General features: G+C 44.9%; 1 protein-coding gene across 1 annotated transcript in view; it reads left to right on the top strand.

The window, feature by feature from the left end:
* Positions 1-2,948: 2,948 nt before the first annotated feature.
* PKD2L1 (polycystin 2 like 1, transient receptor potential cation channel) overlaps positions 2,949-21,387 on the top strand; it is a 35,302-nt gene continuing 16,863 nt past the window's right edge. Inside the window, exons 1-2 of the mRNA XM_047762678.1 lie at positions 2,949-3,418; positions 4,071-4,184. Of these exons, the coding sequence (XP_047618634.1) occupies positions 3,184-3,418; positions 4,071-4,184 (349 nt within the window). The 5' untranslated portion in view covers positions 2,949-3,183. The remainder of the gene's footprint in view (positions 3,419-4,070; positions 4,185-21,387) is intronic.

The following is a 21,387-nucleotide window of genomic DNA, read 5'->3' as shown; positions in this document are numbered from 1 at the left end:
GCTGAGAGGTGTCACAATAACAAGGTATTTTGCTTTTGATGAGCCACGAGACTTGCCCTGTAGTTATAAAACTCTTCTAAGAGGTGATTTCATTCAAAGGTTATGTGTACAATACCTCCAGCCGAAATGCTGCCATTGCATTATGTTGGTGTCAGCTGAAATGGAATGGGCATGGGCACAGGGAGTTCTGGGACCTTTGTCCCTCGGAGGCAAGGACAAGAAAGACCTAGCCAAAGGCGTCCGCCTTAACTGCAAATTGCTTGTATGAATGGAACACACAAGGAAGGATGCTCTGCTATGTGCATTATTATTAAATTAAATTAATATTAAATTTGCTGTGGGCTTTATAGTGCACAGTTTATAAGGACTTCTATATTCTATTTTACTTCTAAAATAGTCCTTAAGGTCAACAGGGCAGGCCTTACTATCAACACTTTGCAGACAGATAAACCTAGTCTCAGAAGGACCCATCTGATTTGTATACTGTTGAGCCAAGAGTTAAATGCAGGAGTTTTGGGTTTAAGTTCAATCCTCCTAGGTTTTGCTGAACTGTTAAGAGACAGCCTAAGTCGCAGGACTTCCTTGAAATCGGTTGCTCTTTTTTTTTGTCTTTTTTTTTTTCCATTTCTTGGGCCGCTCCCGCAGCATATGGAGGTTCCCAGGCTAGGGGTCGAATCGGAGCTGCAGCTGCCAATCTACACCAGAGCCACAGCAACACAGGATCCAAGCCACATCTGCAACCTACACCACAGCTCACAGCAACACCCAATCCATAACCCACTGAGCAAGGCCAGGGATAGAACCCGAAACCTCATGGTTCCTAGTTGGATTCGTTAACCACTGAGCCAGGCCGGGAACTCCCTCGGTTGCCCTTTTTAACAGAGCAAAGTCAAATGCCTATAGAGGCTGGAGGGCATGGAGAACTACTGGCCACTCCGTCATCAGGAGATACCACTTGATTACCACATTTGAATACAGAATACCTCCCCAGAACATTTCTCAAACTCTGTTGCACAACATGAGTTCCCCAGAGGCATTATAGGTTGAGCCACATGTGGGGAGTTGTCAAGATCAAGCAGGGAAAAGCAGTGTTGGCTAAGTAGATGGCTGTGGCACCTCCCCCCGCCCCCTCTTTCCCCCCCCCCCCCCCGCCCCGGTCTTAAGCTCCCAGGAGTCTGAGAGCTGTCATGTGATGAACCTCCTTGAGTCCATCCAAACCTCTCCTTTATTTTTTTTTTAAGCCTCCCTTAGAATACAGAACTACCCCCCCGGGAGTCAGACCCCATCTCCTGTTCCTCTCCCCACTTCTCTGGATCCTACTGTTAGCTTCCTATATGTTCCCTCTGTCCCAGAGTTCAGTTTTGCAAGCCAGAGGTCCTTTTGCAACTGTTTAAAAAGCCTGTGGGTGACAAGTGGCAAATCCTGTTCCTTCACTCTGACATGATTGCAGAGAAAACATTCTGTAGAGGCCCAGTTCCTAATCCTTTGTCTTCTCAAAGAAAACAAACACCTTGGAACGGGTCTCACTAGCCAAAAAAATGCAGAGATGGGAACTCTTCCATGGAGGAATGCTCACAGAGCTGTCCTAGCTGTAGCCCAGATGGAGAGTTAACTTTAGTCTTTAATGGTTTCTGGGCCTGGGGCAGGAGATCCATGCAGCAGACTCAGGATAGGACAGTCAGTGAGCTGTCGAGGTACACTTATTTATCAAGGAGCTGAGCCCAGCCCTGGGTTGTCTGGGGTCAGCACCTCTTTATGGGGACATTTGAGACTGGTGACTTCCACCAGGGTGATGGTCTGTTGCACCTGAAGGTGGCCTCAGGCCAGCGCAGCGAGAGAGCCCAGAGGGGGAACCAAGTTGGAGAGAGGGCAGCCCCCACTCCAGCCATCAAGGAGGAGGGAACCACCTGCACTTGTGGGTCCAGCCCCACGCTGCGCCACAGCACATGCCCATAGGCGAGCCAGGGTAGGTGATTGGAGGCCGGAGCTGGCTGGACACAGGCGAGGATGTGCTTGGGGGTGTGGGTGTGGGGGAGTCCTTGCTGGGGCTTTTAATTCAGAAACCTGAGGTTGAAAAAAAAAAAAGCAGACCAGCCCTGATATCTCCCCTGCAAGCATTTTGTGCTCATGCTAACTGTTCTAGGTCGGGTACTGAACAGATCCAAAAGAGAGGGTTGTCAGCTGAGCTAGGTCCAGGTATACACTCCCCTTAAGGAGTCTCAAGTCACACGATCCTGGCCCTTTGCTCTCTAATCCATCTCCCCAATCAGTGCTTAGCCTCTTCCCTAGCCTGAGCCCCACACCCTTAAGGAAGACCTTTCTATTGGTATCGCTCACCCATAAGCTATAAGAGCCCAGACAAAAAAAAAAAAAAAAAAAAAAAAAGAAAAAGAAAAAAGGATACAGATGATCTGGAATTCTGTAGGGTTTTCCCCCTCCTCATCTGTGGTCAGAGAGCCTGTCCCTTCAATATCTGAAACAGGGGATACTCCTGCCACCATCCTTTTCCCCCAGCTGTGGGGGTGGAACGAGGGAGGAGAGGTCTCCCCCCCCCCCCGCCCGCCCCGCCTTCTCCACCAGGGGGACAGCTCAAGGTAAGACAGTAAAAGAGCCTTAGACACCACTGGCTGAGCCTGGGAGGGAGGTGGCACTTTTCAGTCTCCCAGGCCTGGCCATGGTCCCCACCCTAATCCATGTCCGTCCTTTCAGGAGCTTTTAGTGGAAATTAGCTCTGACCTGCCTCCTCTTCTCCCAGCTCCGCCCAGTGCTTTTTCATCACTGTTTCTGTCAGATGCAGGACCATCCCCCCAGGCCCCATCTGCAAGCAGCCCTCCTCTCCCCCCAGCATTTACCTCTTTCACCCCTCCTTCCTGCCAATCCCAATCTCCATATCCTCTATCCCCATGCCCCCCTCTCCCCCCTCCCCCCCCCCGCCCCCGCACCTATCAGACTGAGAGCCCCTGACGGGATTAATGGCCACCCCCCACCTTCTGCCTCTGCTCGCTCCCCCAAATGGGCACAGATTTCCCCTACAAAAGGCTGGAGGCAGAGGCTGTGGGAGACCAGCTGCCCTCACGCTCCCTTCCTTTGCCCTCTGCTGGCTGGACTGGGCTGTGGCTTTGCTCCCTCTTTCTCCAGGTGAGAGTGGGTACCTGAGGCGCCAGGTTCCCCACCTCATTCCCCATGAAGGCTGTGGAAAGTCCCGAGGCGCAGGAGCTACACAAGCTGGGGAATGGAGCCTGGGACAACCCAGCCTACAGTGGTCCCCCTTCCCCGCATGGGACACTGAGGATCTGCACCATCTCCAGTGCGGTGCCTCCTCAACCCCAATCCAAGCCGCCTGAAGATGGACCCCAGGAGAAGGCACCCAAGACTCTGGTGTCCAGCTGTTGCCTCCAGATCTGTCGCAGCATCAGAGGTACCTGGTTGGGAGGCGGGGTGTTCTCCTGGGAGAGGAGTCAGGAGAAGGGGTCACCAGAAGCTTTCAGAAGGGCATACAATCTGGAGTTCCTGTTGTGGCTCAGTGGTTAACGAATCTGACTAGGAACCATGACGTTGCGGGTTCGATCCCTGGCCTTGCTCAGTGGGTTAAGGATCCGGCGTTGCCGTGAGCTGTGGTGTAGGATCCCACGTTGCTGTGACTGTGGCATAGGCTGGCGGCTGCAGCTCCAATTCAACCCCTAGCCTGGGAACCTCCATATGCCACGGGAATGGCCCTAGAAAAGGCAAAATAAAAAGGGGGGGGATACAATCTGAAGGAGAGGTGGAATCTCAGGATCTCTTTGGGGGTTGTGAATTGTCTGTGTTAGAGCTGAATTCCCCAGAGTACAGAGGCTGGTCTACTGGTCTCCCAGAGGATGAGGCTGGCACAGTCATCTCTTGGGGCCACAGAATGTTATGCAGAGCTAGTTTGAGAGAAGACATGGAACCTTAGACTGCCCCACCTAAGATAAGGTGATGGGGAAAGGGGCTGGGGTGGAAACGAGAATAAAGTGCAGGGATGGATGGGTGGGGTCACTGGAAGGCACCCTTCTGTTGGAGATCCTGGGCATCTTTCCAATGTCCCTTAGGACTCTGGGGAACAAGCTTGACTGAGAATACAGCTGAGAACCGGGAACTTTATGTCAAGACCACCCTTCGGGAGCTTTTGGTGTACATCGTGTTCCTGGTGGATATCTGTCTCTGTGAGTAACATCTGCCTCTATGTACATCAGTCCGTGAGGACATCTATGTGTACAGTATCTGTGTACACACCTCCCTAGGCAATGTCTGTGGGGACAGCCTCCATCTATGTAAGCAGGCTGTGTCCTGGGATCTGTATATCAATAGTAACCATATATATATATATATATATATATATATATATATATTAACCTTTTCAGCCCAAGATATTTTGATTAAAAAGCACTTGTTAACTGAGTTCAGGAGAGAAAGGCATATTGCTGGAAAACTTTTAATGTACGTTTCTTTGTCAAGAGCTACAAGGGAAATCCAGTTTTTAAGTTCAAGTTCCTGGTACCTACTCAGCAGTCACTGCTTTCTATTAGCAGGTGGAAGTTTTGACTCTTCTGTAAAGAGTGGAAGACACTTCTTTCTGTTCAGAAAAAAATAATTTGCTGGGTTACACATAGTTACACGATATCTGATCCATGTTTCTTTAGAGGCAGGAAGAAAAAGATTCAGCACACCTTTGAGCTCAGATCCCTGATAAAAGAAAGGCTTAAAGATGTAAGCAGTGGTCAGTGCAGCTAAGGTTCTCCCATGTGAGGGAGCGCCCTGTCACAGGCATTGAGGGAAACTTAACTGAAGCTCTAGCTCTAGATATACGCTGCGAAGGTTTGGTCTTTTAAGTTGAGAGAAGCAAGTGAAAATATAGGTTGGTAAACCATGGAAGGATAGAGTCAAAGAACTGTAGGTCATAATAAAGATGCACCAAACAGATGCTATAAGGCTGATAAGGATGTGTTGTACTTAGTTCATTGCTTCTTTAAAATTTTGTGCACCAAGAGTTCCCACTGTGGCTCAGTGGGTTAAGAATCCAATGGCAGCATCTTGGGGTGCAGAGGAGGCTCAGATTCAATCCCCGGCCCAGCACAGTGGGTTAAAGGATCTGGCAGTGCTGCAGGTGCCGCGGGTCAGATTCAGTCCCTGGCCTGGGAACTTCCACATGCCATAGGTGTGGCCATAAAAGGAAACATTTTTGGCACAAGAGTATTTCAGCTAGTCTCATAGCGTTGTGTGTGTGTATATGTGTGTACTGATTGAATTTGTACCTCAGACCATACAATTAAGGTACTTCCATCACTAGGTGTCTTTATACCCCCACAGAAGTCTCTGTTCTTCTTCGCATGCATGAGTCTCTTGCAAGTAGAATCTGAAGGTCTGATAATATAAGTTTTGGTTAAAAATTTCATCATCTTTGTGAACCATCTACATTTATATGAGCCCTCTAGGAAAGGTGAATATTTGCTTTCAGTTGTACTCTGTTGGGACTCACTCTGTGGGGGTAGAGGGGACAGTTCTGAGTGTTGACCACAGGCCATGAGCATGGAGTGAATGGAATCAGAGTTTGGGGGGGACAACAGTTGGCCCAGTGAACACTTTTGGGACCCATTTGATTCAGCAAATGACTATCAGAAATTCATTTGTTGGAGTTCCTGTCATGGCTCAGTGGTTAACGAATCCGACTAGGAACCATGAGGTTGCGGGTTCGATCCCTGGCCTCGCTTAGTGGGTTAAGGAGCTGTGCTGTAGGTCGCAGACACAGCTTGAATCTGGCATTGCTGTGGCTGTGGTGTAGGCTGGCAGTAACAGCTCCGATTGGACCCCTAGCCTGGGAACCTCCATATGCCTCGGGTGTGGCCCTAGAAAAAGACAAAAAAAAAAGAAATTCATTAGTTGACATTTTTTTGTTGTTGTTGGGTTTTTTTTTGTTTGTTTTTGTTTTTTTTTGTCTCAACCACCTGCTAGGAGTGAGTGTTCCTCTCCTTTTTCAGCTCCTGTGACAGCAGCTGAAACCTGCAGGAAGATCTTTGCTCTGTAAATGACTTGAATGTCTCTGTTTCCAGATTAGCCTTTGGAGCAAGTTTGAGAGGTTTCTCACTCCCCAGATTTAGGGTGAACCATTTTGCCTTCAAGGTGAAAAGCTTTGGGTCTAGGAGCTCAAAACTTCCAGCCACTCATGTGCTCCACTTTTTGAAATCTCAGTACACTGACTCAGGCTAGATGGTCTGTAATTTGCCCAAGTCTGAGTCATAGATTCAGTCAATAATTACAGAATCCTTGCGTGGCCAGGAGCTTTAGAGGTCATCTAGTTCAAGGATGCAGAACTCCTTTCTCCCTGATCCTGCCTGTGGTGCTCTATTAGGTAATGCTCTATTGAGGGAGCATCCATGGGGGTTTTAGCTCTATTTCCTTCAACCCATGGAGGTCTTCCTTCCGTGCCAGACATTGGACTGAGATGTACAGAGAGAACTGGTTCTTGGGCCTTTCAGGGGCTCACCTTCTCCTTTTGAGAGCTTTCTTCTCTCGAGCCATCTATTTCCCTATTACTCTTCAAAGTGACAACTCCTACCTGTGTAATGAATATGGCTATTATGTTTCTCCTTGGTCATCTGTTCTCAGGATTAAGGACCTTCTAGTTTCTCACTAAATCAGCCTTATAATATCGTTTCCAAAGGTGGTATTCTGCAGAGGTTGAAGGCATGGGCTCTGAATTTACACAGACTTGGGTTCAAACACCAGGCCCTACCATTTACCAGTTGAGGGACCTTGAGTAAGTTGTTTAACTTCTCTGGGTTTCAGTTTTCTTGGCTGTACCTCCCCAATCCAACAGAATTATATGAGGTTTACATGAGGTAATATCCATTAAGTCATTACCTCAGTACCTCCCATATAACTTAAAATATTCCATAATGCTCACTATCTTGGTTGCCTATCTTCAGGCTTGATCTATATTATGCCCAGTAATGGACAAAATACTCCATGGTCGATCTGACCAGCACAGAGTTCTGTGATGCTATTACTTCATTTATATCCATATTTGGGGAAAAGATGAACACATACAGAAGAATTGGATGTCTAACCTAAAGCCTGAAAGATGAGGAGAATTTAGCTCCCTGAAAGGGGAGTGAAGATAAAGGAAGTTTCTGGGAAGAGAATAGCATGTGCCAAGCCCCGGAAGTGACAGAGGGCATCGTTTTTTGTTTTTGTTTTTTCTAGGGCTGCTTCCCATGGCATATGGAGGTTTCCAGGCTAGGGATCTAATTGGAGCTGTAGCTGCCGGCCTACGCCAGAGCCACGGCAATGTGGAATCCGAGCCTCATCTGTGACCCACACCACAGCTCACGGCAATGCTGGATCCTTAACCCACTGAGTAAGGCCAGGGATCGAACCTGCAACCTCATGGTTCCTAGTTGGATTCATTAACCACTGTGCCACGACAGGAACTCCCAGAGAGCATTGTTAATGAGACCACATCCGTGTGGCTTGAGCAGAGAGTTTGAAGAACAAAGTGGCAAAAGATGACAAGGCTGCTAAAAATACAAAAAATAAAAATAAAAAATAAATCTAAAAAGGAGTTCCTGTTGTGGCTCTGGTGTTGTCATGAGCTGTGGTGTAGGTCAAAGACATGGCTCGGATCTGGCATTGCTGTGGCTGTGGCATAGGCCAGTAGCTGATTCACCCCCTAGCCTTGGAACCTCCATATGCTGTGGGCAAAGACCTAAAAAGACAAAAAATAAAATATAAAATAAAAGATGACAAGGCTGGCCATTTAAGCAGGGGCAGGTCATGAAGGGCCTTATGAGGCATAATAAAGAGTGGGGATATTATCCTGAGGACCCTGTGGGAAGCCACTGAAACATTATAATCATAAGAGTGACATGATAAATTTCGAGTTTGTCTAATTCTGGGAAGAGGATAAAAGCCTGGATCTTGGGTCAGAGAATATCTCTGATGAAGTTGAGTGAAAAAGATAGTCCTAAGCTAAGATTATTAGTGAGATATTTAACCCTCACAACAACCTTATAAGGGCTGCTGAGTCAATGTAGTGGAAGTATAGCATACTGATTAACCACTAGAATGCTGAAGCCCTAGTGGGTTCAAGGCCTGGCACTTCTTTTTCTTTTTCTTTTTTTTATTATAGTTGATTTTCAATGTTCTGTCAATTTCTGCTGTACAAAAAAGTGACCCAGACACACACACACACACACACATTCCTTTTCTCACATTATCCTCCATCATATTCTATCACAAGTGACTAGATATAGTTCCCTGTGCTATACAGCAGGATCTCAAGGGTCTGGCACTTCTAATTATCAGCTGTGTGATGTAAGACAAGTTTGCTAACCTCTCTTAGTCTTGGATAATGATCATATCTACTTGATAAGATTAGTGTGAAGTTTAAATAAAATGGCCATTTAAGGAGTTCCCTGCTGGCTCAGTGGGTTAAGGATCCTGAGTTGTCACCGCTGTGGCCTAGGTCACTGGTCAATCCTTGGCCCAGGAATGTCTGCATGCCACAGGCCAAAAATAAATAAATAAATGCATGGCCCATTAGCATGCCATATACCTATGTTATTATTTTCAATTCACAACGGACACTATAAAACTGTACTGAAGTGTCATGAACTCAACCATTGAGGTTGAGGGAGAATTAACCTGATACCTTTAAACTTTTGAAAAACCTCCAGCTCCTATGGAAATGGGCTCTTAGTAAAGACCTTTGAAATCATTATACTACCTGAAGATATGCCATTAATGGCCTTTGACAGTTGAAGTCCCTGTCCATAAAGTGCCAGCTCCCTCAAGAACTTTCTTATGAAGATCAATTTGGAAGTCTTCATGTTCTAATGGTTCCTACAAAATACAATGAAATAGCACTAATACTGTTTCCTAGGCTCTGTCCCCTGCCAGCCCCTTATTTCCTTCAGGCAAGTAAATTCTCTGGCAACCTTGAGTCCTGCGCAGTGTCTCAGTAGGGCATCTTTGGCGCTCTCCAAGGTGCTGACCACACCTTTCTGGTATCACAACTTCCTGTCAGCCTTCCTGAGTTCTGGACATCTCTAGCTAGACAGTATATTATCACTGGGGATGATATAGCTCCCAAAGGGGTGGAAATAGTTCCTTACAGGGCAAAAAAAAAAAAAAAAGCCGCTTAGATATTTCAATAACTGTTGGCTCTCCAAAGGGCCATAGTACATAAGTAAATGTAGGGAATATACGTGGTATTAAAATTTATTTGGGGTAGAGGGTGATTAGGAAGACATATCTCATGAGACTCCTGGGTTAGGGTGCAATACAAAAAAATGTTAAGAAATGCTAAACTAGACCCACCTAATTTTTCTAGTTAGTAGGCTGACTAAGCTCTCCTGCCTAAGGATGGGGAAGCAAGTCCTGACCCTATAATCTGGCATAAAGCAAGGGTGGCTGTTGTATTGTCCTATCAGAAAACTGTCTTCTTTTGTTTTGTATTTGTTTGTTTTTTAAGGCTGCACCCACGGCATATGGAAGTTCCCAGGCTACAGGTCAAATTGGAGCTGCAGCTAGTAGCTGTGCAGCCACAGCTCACAGCAACACCAGATCCTTAACCCCCTGAGTGAGGCCAGGGATCAAACCCACATCTTCCTGGATAGGAGTTGGGTTCCTAAGCCGCTGAGCCACAATGGGAACTCCAGAATACTGTCTTCTAAGAGCTGCCAAGACATATGGTTGTATAGGCACTGTACCAGTTTGCTTTTCTCTGTCAGTTCCTGCCATTGGGTTCAGATGCCTCTGGGTCCATATTTGGTATTAATTTAAATACTGTGGCATAATGAAATGATAGGAACTTAGAGTTAGGCAAATTGGATTCACATACCAGCTCTTCCCCTTACTGGTTTTGTGACTTTAGGCACTTCCTTGTTGGTAGAGTAAGAATAATAACAATTATTTTATGGAGATAATGTGTCTCAAGAATCTAACACAATCATTGATAATAATTACTTTTATGGTACCTAGTAGAATTTCATAATGCTTGGTCTTTTAGACTGGTTGTAAAATGTACCTTTTCAGAAAGAAGCAAGCTTGAAAAGTCTACATGCTTTATGAGTCTAACTATATGACATTCTGGAAAAGGCAAAACTATGGAGATAGGAAAGGACCTGTGATTGTCAGGGTCTAGGGGGAAGAAGAAATGAATAGGTAGAGCACAGAGAGTTTTAGGGCAGTAAAACCACCACATATTATACCATTATGGTAGATACACGTCATTTGTCCAAACCCACAGAATGTACAACACCAAGAGTGAGCCCTGATGTAAAGTATGGACTTTGGATGTTAACAAAGTTTCATTAATTGTTATATGTACCACTCTGGCTGTGTGTGTGTAGAGGTGAGGGGTGTGTGGGAAATATCTGTACCTTCCACTCAATTTTGCTTTGAACTTAAAACTGTTCTTGAAGTCTGTTTTAAAAATGCATTTCCATTTTTAAATTTTATTTACTTATTTATTTTTTGGCCATGCCCGTGGCACACAGAAGGGAACAAATCCAAGCCACAGCAGCGACCCAAGCTGCTGCAGTGACAACGTCAGATCTTTAACCTGCTGCACCACATGAGAGCTGTCCCCCACAAAAACCTTTACTTTTTTTCAGTTGACTTCACATTTATGGACAGTATCATTTGAGCAGCATCCACTTCTGACACTCATCAAGATCCTACCCTACCCTAAAAGTAGCAGATTCTTGCAAGAATTCTACCAGCTGGTTTTTTTGGTCTTTCTTTTTATTGCTCTATTTAAACGGTGATATAAAAACATTAAGGAAGACTTTGAAATATAATTAACCACTACAACACCAAAGATATCTTCACATTACCAATCCTTATTCATATATTTACATATTTTGCCTAGTTGTATCATCTTGTACAGTTTCACTTAGAGTTACAGCATAGTTCCTCGTGTTTGTAAGTAGGTTTTATATTTTCTTTCCTCTCTTTCTTTCTTTTTCTTCCTTCCTTCCTTCCTTCCTTCCTTCCTTCCTTCCTTCCTTCCTTCCTTCCTTCCTTCCTTCTTTCCTTCCTTCCTTCCTTCCTTCTTTCCTTCCTTCCTTCCTTCTTTCCTTCCTTCCTTCCTCTCTCTCTCTCTCTCTCTCTTTCTTTTGCTTTTTAGAGCTACACTCGTGACATATGGAAGTTCCCAGGCTAGAGGTTGAATCTGAGCTGTAGCTGCCGATCTACAGCCATAGCAACGCCAGATCCTTAACCCACTGAGAAAGGCCAGGGATTGAACCCGAGTCCTCATGGATATTAGTTGGGTTCATTACTGCTGAGCCATGACGGGAACTCCTATATTTTCATTTTAATGGCTATCATCATACCACAGTTAACCAAAGCACTTCTCTTGTTGTTTCAATATTTGCCTATAGTAGGTAAACATGTCTAAATTGCTGCTTTTTTTTTTTTTCAACTTTGTTGAATTATCTTCTTGGACTTCCCAGGGAGAGAGAGTACCATGCCAAAGTCAGGAATATCTTCTCAGTACTTGCTGTGTGTTGTTATTTTGTCTCTGTAAACAATCAACAGGAGTTCCCGTAGTGGCTCAGCAGAAACGAATCTGACTTAGGAATCACGAGGTTGCAGTTCCATCCCTGGCCTCACACAGTGGGTCAAGGATCCAGTGTTGCAGCAAGCTGTGGTTGTAGGTTGCAGTCGCAGACACAAACAACTTGGATCTGGCATTGCTGTGGGTATGGCGTAGGCCAGCAGATGCAGCTCCAATTCAACCCCTAGCCTGGGAATCTCCATATGCCGTGGGTGTGGCCCTAAAAAGCAAAAAAAAAAAAAAAAGCAATCAACAAATTTATGATATTTCTGCTACTGTTACTGAAACAGCCTCTGTCCACAGATGCTGAATAGAAACACAGAGATTGAATTTTGGGGGAAGGAGAAAAAAAAAATAGCTTTATTGCTTTGCCAAGCAAAGGAGGCCACAGCAGGATAATGCCTTAAAGACTGTGCCCTCCTTTGGGAGAGAATAAGTGGCTTTACAGTTTGGAAGTAGAAAATAGGGCTGCAGATATGGATCAGGGTAGATGCTAGATTTCATTCTTCTCCCCAAGTTAGTGTTTAGTGGCCCCAGGACTTGTTCTGGTGGTCCTCCTCTCCTGTTTTCATTTCTTGGGGTTTTCATTTCTACAGAAGAATTCAAAATATCTGTGTATATTCCTTGAAGAGGAATCTGGACTCTGCCCCAAAGCTGCACTATTTTCTCTGGATTTCACCTCCCTTCTCTCTGCATTCCCTCCCTTCCCTGATTAGCAACTGTTTGAATTTGCCTTTTGGAACTCAGGGAAAGTCAAGGAGGCTGAAGCTTATTCTCTAATATCAACGAATGGGGGGACATAGAAAGGCCTGTGTGCCCAGGAGCCCCACAGGGTTCTGCTCTGCTTCCATACTATAAGATCCCACCAGTTTTTTCACAACTTCATCAACGTTGGATAGTATCATTTATAATTTTTATTCTTCTTCCTGGTGCTCTGTTCTAGGAACCGAGTGGGTCTAGATATCAGGACTCTTTGGAGTCTCATCTGACTAAAATGGATCTGTCTTTTTAACGCAAGCATTGTAGGTGAACCATCAATCTTTTCATAGTAACCATATCAGTTGTGTAAACCTTTAAACCTCACAAAGAGCTTTCACACCCATTATCTCATTTGATCCCGACAGCAATCCTGTAAGGGATAGATATTATTATTTCCATTCCACAAATTGGGAATGGCTGTTATTATTGCCATTATGAATAGTTCAGGAACAATCAGTTATTCAGAAGCATTCATGATGGGTGGGGTCAGTCTTATCCCTGGGCAGAGAAAGTGCTGGAGAATGATTTTCCTGCCTCTACCCCTTCCCTCCCACCATCACGATATTTATGAAAGGGCTTCCAGCCTTTTGTTTTCTTGGCAGGATGGCTGTAGCCTTTTGTTGATGGAGGAAACATTAAAGGTCTTTGTGTGGAAACAATGGCTGTTTGTTTTAGGAGACAGTATTGTTATCTCAAAGATGCACCTGGGACTGCCCCCCAGCCCCCATAGGAGCGGCTCTGAGCCAAGGCAAGGCTGGGTCCAGTCACCATGGAGCAGGGGAGGAGGAGGGCAGAGGCCCTTGGCCTTTGATGACTTGTGCCTACACATCAATTAGTGCCAACTGGATGTTCTTTATCCATTACTGGTTGTAAAGAAATGCCTGCTTCTGTTCACTCTGCTTTCTTTTAGGGGATTTGAAGTTCTGTCTGTAGATTGGTAGACTCTCTTGTTGGCTGGAGAGGCTGAAGTAAGCTCAGAGATCAGGAAGAATACATCTCTTTTTTTGGGGGGAGTGTCACACCGTCAACATATGGAGGTCCCCAGGCTAGGGGGGGAGGCGTACTCCACAGCCACAGCAATGTCAGATTCGAGCTTTGTCTGCGACCTCCACCACAGCTCATGGCAATGCTGGATTCTTAACCCACTGAACAAGGCCAGAGATTGAACCTGTGTCTGCATGGATACTAGCCAGATTCATTTCCACTGAGCCACGACGGGACCTCTGGGAATACATCTTTTTAAAATTGAGATATAATTGACATATAACATTGTATTAGTTTTAGGTATACAAATGATAATCTGATATATGTATGTATTGTGAAATGATCTCCATATAAGTTCAGTCAACATCCATCACCACACAGTTATAATTTTTTTCCCTATAATGAGAACTTTCAAAAACTACTCTCTTAGCAACTGTCAAATGTGGAACACAATATTATTAACTATAGTTACCATGCTGTGCCTTCCATTCCCAGGACATATTTATCTTATACACGGAAATTTTACCTTTCGACCACCTTCACTAATTTCTCCCACCCCTTGCCTCTGCTAACCACCACTTTGTTCTCTGTATCATGAGTTCAGGAATTTTGGGGGGTGTTTGTTTGTTTGTTTGTTTAAGATTCTACAAATAAGAACATACAGTATTTCTCCCCCTCCTACACACACACATACCACATCACACCGTTTCTTTATCCATTCATTCGTCCATCGGTGGACATTTCGGTTATTTCTATGCCGTGGCTATTGTAAATAATACTGCAATAAACGTTATCTTTTTGAGACAGTGATTTCATTTCCTGAATAAATATCTAGAAGTAGAAATACTGGATCATGAAGTAGTTCTTTTTTTTTTTTTTTTTTTGTCTTTTTAGGGCCACACCCACGACATATGGAGGTTCCCAGACTAGGGGTCTAATCGGAGCTGTAGCCACCAGTCTACACCACAGCCACAGCAACACCGGATCCGAGCCATGTCTGCAACCTACACCTCAGCCCACGGCAACGCCGGATCCTTGACCTGCTGAGTGAGGCCAGGGATTGAACCCGCAACCTCATGGTTCCTAGTCAGATTCATTTCCGCTGCTCCACAATGGGAACTCTGAAGTAGTTCTATTTTTAATTGTTTGAGGAAACTTTCATAGAGGATGTCTTTCTTGACTGAGCACACCCAGAATTAACAAACAAACAGCAAGATATTGGAGGTTCAGGAAATGTGTGTGGGCGCGCCCCATCCCCTATGTGGTTGTAATGATGCCTGAAGATAATTAGTGACATAGAATCATAACATTAGTGAAGGCACATGATGATGGAGAGAGCAGGGGACCTGGAGCAAGATGACTTGCTTCAAATGATGGTGCAACCAGTTATTAGCAATGTGCCTTTGGGGGCTCCTGCTGTGGTGCAACAGGATCAGTGGTGTCTTGCGAGCACTGGGATACGGGTTTGATTCCCCAGCCCAGCACAATGGGTTGGGGATTCTGAGTTGCCACAGGTGCAGCTTAGGTCAGGACTATGGCTTGGACCTGATCCCTGGCCTGGGAGCTCCATATGCCATGGGGCAGCCAAAAAATGGGAAAAGCAAGCAAGCAAGAAAGAAAGGAAGGGAGGGAGGGAGCAAGGGAGGAAAAAAGAAAGAAAGGAAGGAAGAAAAGTGCCTTTGACAACTATAGGCCATGATATGTAAACCTCTGGAGGCCTTGATTTCCCTGTATTTCACATGAGGACAACATCTGCCTTTGTGAGACTGGTGGAAAAAAATAATGTACTTAGTACAGTGTCTATCGTATAGTGGGCTTCCAGGAAGTATCAGTTGCCATTCCACATCATTTCCATAAATTAGGAAATATCGAAATGTAAAGTTGAACCCACGGGAAGCCTGAGATCTGTTTGAAATCACCAGGATAATGCTTAGCAAGGATCAGAAAGACTAGCCCTCTAAAAACACTTGCCAGGGCGTAACAATGGCCATGGAATAATGATTTCATGCCTCTTCTAGCACCCTCAGCTACCCAGACACAGGAGCCCATCCAGACACAGAGAATGTCAAAGACTTTCTAGGGTGAGGTGATATGAGCCAGTTCAGCTTAAATAATAGGGGTTTAGGCACCATCAGCAGGCTTCGGCCTGTATTTGCTGTAGCAAAATTCCCCAGTGTCCCAGAATTTCCAGGCCTGGATCACTTTTACAACACTCATGGGCCGGGACATTATCCTGTGGTCCAATGCTGACAGCTTGTCATCTAGTTTTCCCCCATGGGGGGCCGCCATTGGTCTCTAGCAATACGGTGGGACATTTGAGTGCTAGATTTTAGGATCAGGGAAAGGAGCAGCTGTGTTTCCATCCAGCACAGAAGTGCAGGCAGTACTAGCTGATAAAATCTGGGGCATCACATATGCGAGTGGCCAGAGAAGGAACACGTAGCTCCCATACCTAAGGCATGGGTCTGGGTGCTGCCTCTGCCTCTCGCCAGCTGAATGACCCTGAGCAAATCACATATACTCTGAACTTCATAGGAAACTGCTCCTGGGTAAGGTGGAATTATCAGATCATGTCTGACAGGCTTGTAGGGAGACATTGCAGGGGAAAAGCTTTTTGAAAGCTATGAAATGTGGTACACAGATAAGAGATTCAATGTTTATAAGGATCTCTTTACACCATGGGGTGGTGGCAGCAGGAAGTCCAGGGTTTTAAGTTCAGGCAGATTCTCAGGTCTACGTGGAGTCCTAGTTACAGAAATAAGGCTTAGGGCAGTGGTTCTCAAAGGTGTGCTCTAAGGACCCCCTGAACATATTCGGAGACCCTTTTAGGGCTTCATGTGGTCCTCCCTTAACCAATTACATGTTCGTGCCAGGTCATATTTTCTTCATATACTTCAAGTAAAACAGTGTATTGCAACAGATTGAATGCTGAAACACATATGAGGATCCACGTCTTCTCTGAAGCCAGACGTTAAAGAGACGTGCAAAAATGTAAAACAGTGCCACGTTTCCCACTAAATTGTTTTGCTTTGTTTTAGAAAACATGAATGTTTTTCATAAAAATATGTTTTATGTTTATATGTATTGAGCTTATCATTGTTTTTCTTTTTTCTTTTTTTGGTTTGGCCATGTCCATGGCATGCGGAAGTTTCCGGGCCAGGGATTGAACCTGTGCCACAGCAGTGACAATGCCAGGTCCTTAACCTACTGAGCCACCAGGGAACTCCCAATCATTGCTTTTATTTTATTTTTTCAATTTATTTTTCTTTTCTTCTAGGGCCACGCCTGCGGCATATGGAAGATCCCAGGCTAGGGGTCGAATCAGAGGTACAGCTGCCAGCCTACACCACAGCCACAGCAACACCAGATCCCAGCTGCATTTGCGACCTACACCACAGCTCACAGCAACACTGGATCCTTAACCCACTGAGCGGGGTCAGGGATTGAACCCATATCCTCACAGATACTAGTCGAGTTTGTTTCCACTAAGCCACGATGGGAGCTCCCCAGTCATTGCTTTTAAATGAATAAATTGATAAATATTTTAATGTTTCCTCAGTGATTTTTTATTGCTTTTGTTTTTTGCTTTTTAGGGCTGCACCTGCAGTGTATGGAGTTTCCAGGCTAGGGGTCAAATCAGAGCTACAGCTGCCAGCCAGCCTACCCCACAGCCACAGCAACACCAGATCAAGCCACGTCTGTGGCCTATACCACAGCTCACAGCAATGCTAGATCCTTAACCCACTGAGTGAGGCCAGGGATGGGATTGAAACTTCAACCTCATGGTTCCTAGTCTGAATCGTTTCTGCTGTGCCACGATGGGGACTCCTTTCCTCAATTTTTTTTGTGTGTGTGTCTTTTTTTGCCATTTCTTGGGCTGCTCTCATGGCATATGGAGGTTCCCAGGCTAGGGGTCGAATCAGAGCTTTAGCCACTGGCCTACGCCAGAGCCACAGCAACACGGGATCCGAGCTGCATCTGCAACCTACACCACAGCTCACGGCAACGCCGGATCCTCAACCCTCTGAGCAAGGCCAGGGATCGAACCCGCAACCTCATGGTTCCTAGTCAGATTCGTTAACCACTGAGCCATATTGGGAACTCCATCCTTTCCTCAGTTTTAATTTCTATAAGGTAGTGATTGATAGCTATAACCCAAATAAACAAAAACTTTCTGGAGTCCTCAATAATTTTTAAGAGTTACTGGGGTCCTGAGAACACAATGTTTGAGAACCACTTCCTTCGAGAATGCATCTGAGCTAGTCAAACCAGATTATTTCACAGCATGGAGGAAAAGGACAGATGAGATAAGGAGAGCTTTTTAGTAAAGGGTTCAAACTAAGGACAAGAGCTGGGTATTGACACAGTCATTCATTTAAACATTTATGAGGTCCTACTAAGTGTCAGGCCATAGTCAAACTATCAAAGGGTTTGAAATACAGAGACTCATCCTCTGCCTGCAAGAAGCAAAGGAGGCGGACATGTAAACCAGTAGTGATATATGATGTGATGAATTGGATGGGGAAGGAGTGCTTCTGGGCCCTGGCAAGATATGGGGGGCAAAATGGTCAGAGAGACCTGGGAAACATTCATATCTGAGGAGGCCAAAATCATTGCCAGGGAGGCCTAAAGTCACTGCCATTTGCTTGCTTGTTTGTTTTAACATCATTGGCTGTCAGCCTGGAGGAAGCAGGGGTTGGAGGAAGAAAGAACCAACTAAGGGCTCTGGTTATGGATTTGCAAGAGCTTTCCTGTATTCACAGTCTGGAAGGGTAAATATGAGAGGAAAATGTAAAATAGCATGTCTCTGTTCCTTATCAAAAAATTCCACCCCAACCTCCTCCCTGCCCCCACCCCCAAATCCTGGGTATATCTTTATTGAAATGTTAGCTAATACAGTCTTGGTTTTTAAAAAAATCCAATAATTTAGAGAATGTTAAAGGCCACTGTTATTAACCACTGTTAATAGTTTGGTATATATCATGTCAACCGTTTTCTAAGCACATATAAATATACATACATTTTAGATAAGAGGCTTTAGTTGGTTTCCACTAGAAGGCTGTTTGTGAGATGGCATGTCTGCCAAAGGTAATAAGTGTAGGAGACTTTCCTAAGGCGTTGATGGCTGGTGGCAATAAAGCCAGTGTAGGAGGATCTCTTGATGCCCTCTGTAGAAAATAACCCACACTTCAAAATATCTGCCAGCGGTGCCAGCTGGCAGTGAAGGCAGGGAGGGACCAGGAACACTGCTTCTTGCTGGGTACCTCTGTATCCTGGACTTCCTCTCCCAACACCTCTTTTCTTTTCTCTAATCTCTCTCCCCAGGCTCCAGTAGACTTTGCTTTCTTCTCATCCATATCTGTCCACAGTGTTTGACTCTGCTTTCTTTCTATCTTTCTTTCTTTTTTTGTTGTTTTTTTTTTAGGGCCGCTCCTGCGGCGCATGGAGGTTCCCAGGCTAGGGGTCTAATTGGAGCTGTAGCCACTGGCCTACACCAGAGCCAGCAACACGGGATCCAAGCCTCATCTGTGACCTACACCACAGCTCACGACAACACCGGATCGTTAACCCACTGAGCAAGGCCTGGGTTCGAACCCACAACCTCATGGTTCCTAGTCAGATTTGTCTCCACTGTGCCATGACGGAACTCCTGATTCTTCTTTCCCTTTGACTTTCTCCCCTGGTCCATTGGCCATCGCTTTCCCCCGTCCTCCCGTCTCTGACACAGCTTCTTGAGATTTCTTTGAAAGCTTCTCTCTGCTAGGACCTCCAGGGAAACATTTTTCATTTTGGTTCTTGAACCCCAGCGAAAGTTTGATAATGTGTTTCAAGGAGTTCATGGCCTTCGAAGTGATAATGACATGGTCTCTATTTCAATTATTTAAAAATCAACCTCTATATTAATGACTTAAATATGTCTTCCTTCTTATAGAACCATTTGAGGGCCTCCAGTTGTGTATTGAGTGAACATGCCCTATAATAAAGGAGGTGATGCATTTATCTGCAGTGTCTGAAGCTGTCTTCATATATTTTTCCTGGATTGCCTTTATTTTGCAACGTCTCATGAGCCAATCAATGATGAGGCTACCCTTAACAGACCCTGTTACTCCAGAGAGAATCAATTCTTGGCATTGGATGAACATATGATTTGGTCATGGTATTGATTATCCTATAATCTTCACGGAATCCTTGATGCATGCAGCTTGGACTGCAAAATTACAGGTGAAGTCCGGGGCTTCTGTGAGTGAAATCCCTTCTTATCGGCTCTACCGCTTTAGTCAACTTTCTCTGATCTTTTGTTAGGACGGTGTATGAAATGGCTAGCTCTAGTCTTGCCTGGTTTCCCAGCTTTCCTGGGTCCACAGTTTCAAGGATTCTAGCCATGGCACCCTTTAACATTAAGCGCTCTTCTCTTAACACGTCCTCGGTTTTAGTATTAAATGTCTCTTCGGTGTAACTAGATATAGACAACAAACGTCTTTAAACCTCAACTCTGTACTATTCTCCATGGCCTCTTTTTTTTTTTTTTTTTAGGATGATCAGTCTCTGGGAAATCTGAGGCAAAATCATTCAAGGAAACAGATAAGAGCAAACACGGCCTTCCTTATAACTTTCTAGGTGTAGAACCACTTCTGACTCACTAGCCAGAAAAAAACTCCATCCTAAAGGCAGGTCTCTTATGTTATATCCCAGTTGGCATCTTCTCTTGAAACAGTGTGCCCTTCTTTGTAGAGACCAAAGCTGTATATGCCTTATATATCTCTCATGACATTGCTGAAGTTCATTCTATGTCTTGAGGTTTATGGATAACATAAAAACTATGCTATTTTGGGGCAGTGTTTTTCTTTCCAGGATGGCTCCGAAGAAGACCATCCATCTTCCTTTGACCTCCTGGTTTGACTGCTGTCTTAATAAACTAGCCAAAACATTCTGAAACTATGTAATAGTTTACAATGCGTCAGCTTAGGTTGTATTAGATCTATAAGAATCAACTGCTTTTGATCTCCCTTGCATCTGCACTAAGAAACTGAATAGAATAGAGAAGTTCTAGCAGCTGATCACAAGTATATCCTTGTGGCCCGTTCCCTAGTCCCATCTCTAATCATCTAGGTATCTTATTTCAGTATATCATCCCCTGAGATAATCTGTTACATTGATTCAGCACGGGCAGATATTTATAGGTCTTTCTGCCCCTGTCGTAAGGTCTCAGAGCTACCAGAAATTTTAGGGGGATTACTAGTCAGCGCTTGGATTCCTGTTCCACTTCTCCAAATGATCACCTTCAGCCTGATTGAATTCCTTCAAAAGCAACTCATAACGCTTTGGTCCTGAAATGGATTTCCTAAGAAATTGGCCATGTCTAGTCATAGGTTCTCTAGAAATTTAATCTTCTCAACCTAAGCCCTGAAAGGCTTGGTAATGCTCATAGACTTAGTTACCAAGGCAGATATGAGTGATCTCGTTCTCTCTGGTATGTTCTTTTTATGTACACTGATATGAAATCCTCCAGTGAACGCTCTGAGAATTTAACCCTTCCCTCATTTCCAGGTCACAACTTTCTTCTGCCTACTGCCCATCTTAAGAAACATGAGGCATTTGGAATCCAACTTTGGATGAGCCAAGAGTATTAATCAGAATGTGCAGGTGGGATAGCAAGCAGAGAGTGGAAGGAGGAATTGCCCAAGAAGAACAGCAATAAAAGAATTTCTCATAGTGGACATCCTATGAAGAAAAGGAAAAGTGAGAGTTCCTGTCATGGTGCAGCAGAAAGGAATCTGACTAGGAAACATGCGATTGCGGGTTCCATCCCTGGCCTTGCTCAGTGGGTTAAGGGTCCAGCGTTGCCATGAGCTATGGTGTAGGTTGCAGGCGTGGCTTGGATCTGGCATTGCTGTGGCTGTGGTGTAGGCCAGCAGCTACAGCTCAGATTTGACCCCTAGCCTGGGAACCTCCATATGCTGCGGGAGCGGCCCAAGAAATGGCAAAAAGACAAAGAGACAAAAAAAAAAAAAAGAAAAAAAGAAAAAAGAAAGAAAGAAAAGGATAGCTATGTGCCATTAGCT

This window comes from Phacochoerus africanus, chromosome 15 (assembly GCF_016906955.1).
Source record: "Phacochoerus africanus isolate WHEZ1 chromosome 15, ROS_Pafr_v1, whole genome shotgun sequence".
NCBI classification, from domain to species: domain Eukaryota; kingdom Metazoa; phylum Chordata; class Mammalia; order Artiodactyla; family Suidae; genus Phacochoerus; species Phacochoerus africanus.
This window is presented reverse-complemented; position numbering and strand designations above follow the sequence as displayed.